This window comes from Penaeus japonicus, unplaced genomic scaffold, assembly GCF_977035675.1.
Source record: "Penaeus japonicus unplaced genomic scaffold, GWHDUDI00000001_assembly GWHDUDI00000026, whole genome shotgun sequence".
NCBI classification, from domain to species: domain Eukaryota; kingdom Metazoa; phylum Arthropoda; class Malacostraca; order Decapoda; family Penaeidae; genus Penaeus; species Penaeus japonicus.
In genome coordinates, this window is record NW_028234428.1 from 11,045,909 (window position 1) to 11,055,908 (window position 10,000).

At 34.5% G+C, this 10,000-nt stretch overlaps 1 protein-coding gene across 2 annotated transcripts in view; it reads left to right on the top strand.

Annotated features, from left to right (window-relative positions):
• LOC122252610 (ras and EF-hand domain-containing protein homolog) overlaps positions 1 to 10,000 on the top strand; it is a 58,369-nt gene that overhangs the window by 16,148 nt on the left and 32,221 nt on the right. For both annotated transcript variants that reach the window (XM_043015157.2, XM_086551978.1), the window contains exons 6-9: positions 2,155 to 2,351; positions 4,787 to 4,855; positions 5,124 to 5,267; positions 9,855 to 9,943. In XM_043015157.2, the coding sequence (XP_042871091.2) occupies positions 2,155 to 2,351; positions 4,787 to 4,855; positions 5,124 to 5,267; positions 9,855 to 9,943 (499 nt within the window). The remainder of the gene's footprint in view (positions 1 to 2,154; positions 2,352 to 4,786; positions 4,856 to 5,123; positions 5,268 to 9,854; positions 9,944 to 10,000) is intronic.

Consider the following 10,000-nt stretch of genomic DNA (forward strand, 5'->3'; position numbering starts at 1 on the left):
AGGGGTTGAGGGAGGGGAGAGGGGTGAGAGGGGGTAGGTATGGAGGGGGGGAGGGAGGGGAAAGGGGAGGGAGAGGGAGGTTAGGGGAGGGGGGAGGGGGGAGGTTGAGGGGTTGGATTGAGGGGGGAGTGGGGGTGGATTGAGGGGGGAGGGGGGCAGGTGAGAATGAAGGGAGGGAGTGGGGTGGAGGAGGTGGGATGGGGGGGAAGGAGAGGAGGGATAGGGGAGAGAAAGAAGGGGGAGGAAGGGGAGGAGGTGAGAGTATAGGAAGGGGGAGGATAGCAAGAGGGGAGGGGGAGGAGGGGGAAGATAAGGGGTGGGGGGAGACGGGATAGAGGAGTAGGAGGAAACTGGATAGATGAAGAGGGAGTGGAGTTGAAGGGAGAAGCGGCGATGGAAGAGAGGTGGAGTTGCAGAGGAGATGAGAGTGAGGGGGGGGGGGGGGGAGGATGAGGCTGGGGTAGGGGGCAAAGTGGATGGTCGCCTGCATGGTCGGGGTCATGCACAGGAAGCAGGTAATAGATTATGGAAGAAAAAGAATATTAGGACAAAAGATAATAAAAGGATAATAATATTAAGAAGAGCAATACTGGTGTTAAAAATGATAATAATGGCAATGAGGATAATGATAATAATAATGATGATAACAGTGATATTTATAATAATACTGATAGCAATAAGGATGATAATTGTAACAGTAACGATGATAAGGATAAATAACACTAATGAAATTAACAATGATACTCATAAAAGAAAAAAAAAAAAACGATTAATCTTATTACTCCGACCAACCTATAGGAGGGAGAGGGGCAAGGGGGGGGGGGGGCGTTACGTAATCACAGATTTTTTTTTTTTTTTTTTTTTTTGTAAATCCCCAACCCCTATACTTTAAGATTCCTTTATCCATATTTTTTTTTTGGATGGGTGGAGGAGACACAAAAGAATGAGGGAGGGGAAGGAGAAAGGGAGAAGGAAGGAAGAGGGAGGGGGGAATCATAGCAGAAGGGAGCGGGAGGGAGAGGAAGGGATGAGAAGAAGAAAAAGAAGATAAGCGCGAAAGGAAGGGATAAAGAGAGAGACAGGGAGAATACAAACAGAAGTAAGGAACATAAAGAATAGGGAATAAGGATAGGAGGGAAGGGAGAGAGAAATGTTTGTTAAGTGTTTCTTAACCTTTTTGGACGCGACCCTAAGTTTTTATTTATTTATCTACTAATTCATTTTTTATCTCATTATTTATTTCTAACCCCCAAGGCGGATATATTGATTCTGTGTATCTCTAATCAGTTTCATTCAATAGCTTTAAATGATTTTTATATAGCTTCAGAAATGATAAAAACCTTGATATAATTTCTATATAGCTATTGTAAATATAGTTACCCAATTTTATATGTTCAGCATTTTCAAAGTTTGTATTATCATTTTTTTATAGGACCAAGATAAAAAAGAGAAAGTGGGGAGAGGAAACTGAAGGGGGGGGGGGGGCGAGAGATGCATAGGGAAAATTAACATATGTGAGTTAACACGATGACGCTAATAGTGAATGGTTTATCATTATATTTTTGGACACTGTTGGTTTCCCATGTGCTTAGTTGCAAAGAATTCAATTAGGAGGCAGCCAGCTATATATATATATATATATATATATATATATATATATATATATATATATATATATATATATATACACATAGAGAGAGATAGATAGATAGATATATATATATATATATATATTGAGAGAGAGATTTATATATCATATATAATATATATATACATATATACATATATATATATATATATATATATATATATATTTTTTTTTTTTTATTTTTTTTTTTTTTTTTTTTTTCTTTTTTTTCTAATTTTTATGGGAAACCAAGGAAACCTTTTTTGAGTAAAAATATAATGATAATTCATGTACTCCAAGAAGCCGAGACACACAAACAGACATACATAAAGGCAGACAGACCGATGCATACGACGGACATTGCATGATAGCATATATATATATATATATATATATATATATATATATATATATATATATATATATATATATATATATATAGTATATATGTATGCATTCCTGTATGGATATATTGCCACGCCTTTTCTCCAAACTTCCTTCATTAACCCTTCCCTCTCGTTAACAAGGTGGAGTCTTGGCTCAACAAAGACAGCGAGGGCGAAGACAAAGTGGCGGAAGTCAAAAGGAAACTCGAGGAAGCCTACCAAGCCAACCGAAGCCTCAATATGAACCTCAATGAAACCACGACGAACCTCGGCCTCCTTCGCTCCGACTTGGCCCAGATGAGGCTTCAGTACGAAGAGAAATGTCGAGAGCTTCATAGGTGAGGCACCGAAGCACAAGGTTTAGTCTTCTTTCTATTCTTGCTATCTGTTTCTTTTTCTTGTTATTATTCTTGTTGATACATTAATAGGAAGAATTTATTTGTTCATTTCTGTGTTGATTTTATGATTGTTTGATTCGTTTGTCTGTTTTGTTAATACGTTTGATTGTTTATTTATCCGTTGATTCACTGAAATGTTTCTGAAGCTTCGTGAATTCCCAGTGTAAGTCTCTCCTGTTTATAATGCTTTCACAGTTATGAGATCTATGACATTTATAAAACCTGTCAGTGAAAAGGGGCAGAGAAATGTCATATACTGATTAAAGTCAACATTAACTGTATTAACAATACCATTACAATAAATTAACCCTTTAGTACATACTTTGCATAAAAAGTAATCTGTCTCCCTCTCACACAAATTATTAATTTTAATTAATGAGATTTCTCTTATTATTATAATCAATCAACTTACACTTGCATAAGAATTATTGAATATTGAAAAGCGATCATCCAAATTGCCACAGTTCCGAACTCGAGCGAAGAACTTGAAAGGAATACATTAGTCCTCTTCAGTAAACCTTTCATCTTAATGTCATTCATATACATATCATCTTTAGAAACATCAGAGGCATTTTAAATCAACTTACAAGGAATTTCGTCGAGATCTTGATGTTTTTAGAACTAAGAACAAAGAGATTCGTTCCTCCTTAGCCATAAATGGTACTTATATACTTATTGTTATTGGGACTCTGACTTGGCAAAGAGGTAAGACCAATACTGAGAACCTTTGAAGAATAGGAGGAGGGAGGGAATAAAGGAAGGTAGGGAGGGAGGGAAAGAAGGGGGAAGGAAGAGGAAGGGGAGGGAGAAAAGGAAGGGGGAGGATGGAAAGAGGGAACGAGGGAGGGAATATGAAAGAGGGAAACCTAGAAGGAAGTGTAAAGAGGGAGGCAGAGAGGAAAGAAGGAGGAGGGAGGAAAGGGAAAATAAGGAGGTAGAGAGGGAAGGAGGGAAGGGAGAAGAGAGAGGCAGGGAGGGAGGGGGGAAAAGAAGGCAGGGAGGGAAAGGAGAAAAAAGAAAGCAGGGATGGAAAGGGAAGGAGGAGAGAGGGAAGGGAAAAGAGGGAAGCACGGAGGGAAGGGTGAGGAAGGAGGGAGGGAAGGGTGAGGAAAGAGGGAGAGAAGGAGGAAGAGGGAAGGGTAAGAAAGGAAAAGGGAGGTAAAGAAAGAGGGAGGCAGGGAGGGAAAGGGAAGGAAGGAGGGAGGGAAGCTGGGCACAGGAGAATCATCACCACATATTTCGTCCTCCCTATTATGATCCTTCATACTATGACCACTATCTTCATCATCATGATTATCATTACTGTAAGGGGAAACCACACATAGAAGTGATGGAAATCAATGAGTTTTTAAAATTTTCATTTTTGTGCTAGAATTGTACCTTTGGCCTAGAAATATAACTAGAAATATTAGCTTTGAAACGTAAATGTGAGTCACCTTACCCATTGCCTGGACCCCTAGCACTACCCCCCCCCCTCCCCCTCCAAGGCGACCGACCTTATTGTAGAAACATGATAAGCCTAGGGGGTACAACTTATAAAAATAAATCATTTCATATGAAATAGGAATGTGTAAATGTGTATACTGTTTTCTATCAACGCAATACCATAGAAAATGAATTAATAAGAAGTTAGCCTAAAGAAACTTGATATGCAATAAATTGTGAAATTCGTAGTTTTCTCAAAAAAAAAGAAAAAAATATCACTTTCACGACCTACTACTTTTGACATTTTTGTAATGCAGATTTCAAAATTCGCACACTTCATATTTGCATACATATGTATATAGTTACGTATCATTGATCACGATGACAGGCGGAATTTTTGGATTTTTTTTATTGTTGATTTTTTTTCCCCTTTTTTCAGAGTGATAATTTTAACTTTTTTTTCGGAGTGATTGGAGAATTTTCATCCAGTAATTTTAATGTTGAATGTTTATAGAATACATTAAGATAAATATCTCCTCAAACAAAGAATTTTTAGATTTTTGTAGATTTTGATATAACAACATATAAAATTGATTAAACAAATATTTATAACTCAATAATAATAAGGAAACTTGGACAGAGTATGTAAAATCTCACGAAAATCACGATGGATATAAAATTTGGCTCTAAAGGTAATCTGGGAAATTTTGGCATGTGGAATTTTATCTCTTTATATACTTATCATTATATGTTTATTATAGTTGTTATTCTATCATATCTTTAAGGTTCTTTTCTTTTCCATTAGTCTCTTTGTAAACGATCTCTCTCTCTCTCTCTCTCTTTCACTATATCACTATATATCTCACTAACTCTCTCCCTGTATACTCTCTCTCTCACTTCTCTCTCACTTATTTTTGTTTTCACTGATTTAATCCGCCGCTTTTCTTCAGTGAACGGGAGCAAGTGTTGGAATACATGCATCAGTATGACCATATGAAGAGGCAGCTTGAGTTACTCCAGTGAGTTTTGTTTCTGTTCTCTAGTAATGGATCTCCTGTATTGCTAAATTGATTTTTTTAAAAACGTTCGCAATGTACAAACTTAAAAAGAAAAACATAAATGTACGAATAATACAAGGAAAGTCTCTCAAACACTTGCACAAACACACACACACGCACGCACACAAACACACACACACACAAACAAACAAACAAACACAAAAACACCTAAATGAACAAACAAATAAATCAATAAAACCGGTTCGATTCCCTCTTGTTGATCTGACAGTGAAGCAAACAAGCGACTTCAGGATACAAATGACAGTATGAGAGATGCCATGGAGTTCGAGTGGCGCCGTTCGCCTCTGGGATCGAGGTGTTCCAGCAACAGGAGTTCCTTGCGACAACCGAAGGAGAGAAGGAGGAGCAAGAGGTGAGTGAGGGAGACGGTCGGTCTTGGGCCATTGAGGCTCTGAGGTTCAAAGATTTGTAAGAGGTTTTAGGAGCTGGTCGAAGGGGGTTTGAGTTCCAAGAGGCTGAAGAGGTTCTGGGACTAGGCCAAAGGGGTTTTAACACATGGTCACACGGGTTCTGAATTCATAGTGGTTCTAAGACCTGTCCAAAGTGGTTATAAGACCTAAAGAGGTTCTAACACTTGGCTAAATAATCCTGGGTTTAACGAGGTTGTAAGACCTGACCAAAGGGGTTCTAAGACCTGACCAAAGGGGTTCTAAGACCTAGTCAAAGGGGTTTTAAGACATGGCCAAAATGTTTTATCTCGGGATGAGAAAGCATGTATATAGATCCTAAGGTGTTGTATGTACAGTAGCGGGATGAAGGGACAGCGTGGACAGAGCCTTAAGGTTTTTTGTACAGAGGGATGACATCGTGCGTGTGAATAGAATTTAAGATATAATGTGTGTAAGGAAAAAGAAGGTGGTGTGTAGAAGGTTCAAGGTATACTGTGTGGGGGGGTTAAGATACGGTGTCTGAGGGATTAAGATATGGTGCGTAGAGGGATCAGAATATAGTGTGTAGAGGGGTTATGATATACTTTATAAAAAGGATTAAGATATGATAAGCTGAGGGGTTAAAATATGGTGTATAAAGCTATTAAGTTGAGGGATGAAGATATAGTGTGTGGAGGGATGAAGATATAGTGTGTAGAGGGATTAAGGTATGCTATGTAGAAGGATTAAGATGTGGTGTGTAGAGAGATTAAGATATAGTGCGCAGAAAGATTAAGATAAACTCTATAGAGGGAGTGAGATACAGTGTGCAGAGGGATATGCATATAGTGTGAACAGGGATAAAGAGATCATGTGGATAGACACTAAGGCTATGTGGATAGATCCTAAGCTTTGGTAGTGTTAAGATGTTACTAAGGTCATGTTACATTAAGTTTAGATTTTAAGTTAAAGCCATGATTTAACGTGGAAAAAAAAGAGATGTGGAAATTTCAAAATTATAATTAAGACTCAACAGCCAAAATCATATGGAACATCAATTTTTGATTTTTGATTCTTGATTCTTGAAGTGTGTATCCCAATTAATATAATACTAAACCAAAAAATAACTAATAATACTAACGCTAATACAAATAAACTAGTGCCAAGACGTAATAGCCTGACATAGATAGATATATTGTATCTAAATGCATAAGCCATGTTTTGCTTAAAGGAAAAGTGATGATGATCACAGTGATAGTTATAGTGAGAATGATGATAAAGATGATGATGATGCGGATGATGATAATGATAATAATGATAATGATAATAATAGTGATAATAATGATAATAATAGTAATAATGATAGTAATGATAGTTATAATGATGATAATTATGATGATAGTAATAATAATGATAATAATCAGGGTAATGAAAATGATGATGTTGATGACAATGGTAATATGATAATGATAATAGCAATAATGGTAATGATAATAATGGAAATAATGAAAGGATAATTAATGGTGGTGACGTCAGTGATGATGATAGTGAATATATGATAACTATTATGATATTAGAGATGATTAGGATAATAATAGTAAAGATGATGATAACAGTGATGGTAAGGATGATTAAAATAATATTTGCCATAATAAGAATAATACCAATAATAATATTACGGATAACAATCATAATTATGAAAAGAACAGTGATAATAATGACAATAGTAACAGTACCACTACTGATGATGATAGTGATGATAAGAACCACAATAATAAAAAGGATAATAAAATGATAATGATAAAAGTAATAACAATAATGATGAGAGTAGTAACAGCAGCATTAATGACTATTATAATGCTAACAATAATGATATTAGTATTAATATTTACGACAGCAACAACAAAAACAACAATACAAATAATGCTAATAATGGTAATGATAATGTTAATGATAAAAGTAATAATAATGAGAAAATAGTAATGACACTATATCACAAACAATGATAAAATAGCAATAATGATAACAACAAATAACAATGCTTGCAATAAACAACCCCAACTGACAATAAGTTCCAGAAACACGATCAAATCATCAAGAGGGATCCAACCCTAACAGACAAAAAAAAAAAAAAAAAAAAAAAAAAAAGACGATCCGATGTCGTAAACATGTCGTGACGATAGTCGAAAACGCAGAAGATTCTTCTAATAGTTTCAAAGAAAGTTAATAATCTCGAGGATATATATATATATATATATATATATATATATATATATATATATATAAAGGCAGGCATTGAAAAGGATTTGCATTACCTGGTGCCCCTTAATTATGAGATTTTGCCTCTCAGGTCTTTCTCCATATCTTCGTTCGATTCCAGGTGAGGTTCTGAACCCCCTTTGTGTTGCTTGGAATGCTCTTTTGTTCGCGATTATCCTTATTATTATTATTATTATTATTATTATCATTATCTGTATGTTTTTTTTTTTTTTTTTTTTTTTTTTTTTTTTTTTTTTTTTTTTTTTTTTTGCATAATTACTGGTATGATTATCTTTATCTGGATTCTGATGTTCTTGTTATTTTCGTTTACCATTGTTATCGTTCTGTTATCATTATCATCATGATTGTCTCATTATTATGGGTATCATGATCGTCATCTTTATCTTTATTTGGTCTATATTTTTGTTTACTATGCATTGTTGTAATCATTTTTTGGGTTTTGTTGTGATATACTTAGTCAGCTTTAATGATTATCGTTATTTCTCATATATGTATATATATACATATATATATATATATATATATATATATATATATATATATATATATATATATATATATATGTATATGTATATATATATATACATATATATAGATAGATAGATATAGATATTAATATGTATATCTATATCTATATCTACATATAAATATATATGTATATATATGTATATGTATATGTATATATATATATATATATATATATATATATATATATATATATATATACAGACAGACAGACAGACACATCCACACCCACACACACGACCGCATAGAAAAGATATAAATGAGACTGTAGAACTTGACAGCGCAGGAGATGTAATTATGTAAATTAAATTAAATTGCATCTCTTGCTCTGTAACGTTATTCTTTCTCAGTTATACATCCTTCTACATTTGTCACTCTTATCTATGTTCACACACACACACATACATGCACACACACACACACGCACGCACACACACGCACGCACACACACATACACACACACACATAAATCGTGATTATAGCATGGCACTCTTTTAGCATGTCTTCTGCATGAAATAGCCTTATTGATCTACCTCTTTCCAATACACATTGTTTAAATCAATGAGACAGCACTTCAATAAACGGATGAAACTGGTATTACAGGTTAGCTTTAATATGATTAGTATCTAAGATATGCATCACCTCCATTCTTGCTTATATTATCAAGTGATAAAAGTTTTAGCATTTGATTTATGATCGATAACATAAGCTTAGTTTATTATTGATATTCTAATTCTTGTTTGATAATATCATAAATCTAAATTATAGTTGATAACATAGATTTATTTTTATCAATATCTTCTTTATTTTACCATTAGCATCACGTGATGCAAGGTAGATAAATTTAACGGAAAATACATCGAGAGGCACAATACAACACGAAAGGAATTGGTGAATTTAATGCAAGATTCAATCACTGCCGTTGCAAGTCGGGTGTTCCGTCAAGATTAATGTATTTCGGGGATTTCTTATATAAGGTTAAATTGGGAGTATAAACTACTTTCTTGTTGTAAGTCGTATGAGTGGGGGAAAAGTAAAAAAAAATGTATGATGGTGAAATTAAAAAGTAAAAATTGAATAACTGTGTTGTGGTGATTCGAATTGATGTTTTGAATAGGGATAAACATTTAAAGATAACACGTTTGTGAACCACTGACCTTTGAAATTATTTTATATTTCATACCCCCCCCCCCATAGATAGAATATACCATGAGATAAGAAAAGAGAAAGAAAAAAAAAATTCAAGAGATTCGTAGATTTTGTAGATATATGTTTTAAACATTTTTTTTTTTCAGCAAGTTTTAAGCATTTTTTTCCCCTCTTTCTTTTCTTTGTTTCTGTAATATCTCTTAATTCTTCTAATAGCTTTGATATGGCGATCATTACGAGGTGCACTGAAGAAGTATAGATATCATGTTTATCATCAAAGTTTCCGTCGATATCAGTATCGCCGTTGTAATTCATATCAACATGACATACCCATTCACATATTCAATATAACAATCAACAATTAAGATAGAAATCCAAGCCATATCTGAATATCAAAACAGACAACAACAATTTCTGAATACACGCACTATCAAATCTTACCTAAAAAAAAAAAGACAAATAAATAGATAAAAAAAGGAATAAATAAATATGTATATATATATATACATATACATAAAAGTATAAAATAAAAAAATAAAGAAAACAAACATATAAAAGATAAATAGGTATACATATATATATAAGTCTTACCTCAAAAATTCCCGTTTTCTGTGCAGTCGGTCCCGCTCGCCTCACCCGCCGCTTCTCCCAGTGGAAAACGAGGGGGGACTCAAGTTCGGCATCCGGCGCCTTATGGACGATCTCGGTATGTGTGTGTTCTTCTGCGTCTGTTCCGTAGTGGTGTTGTTATTGTTATCGTCTT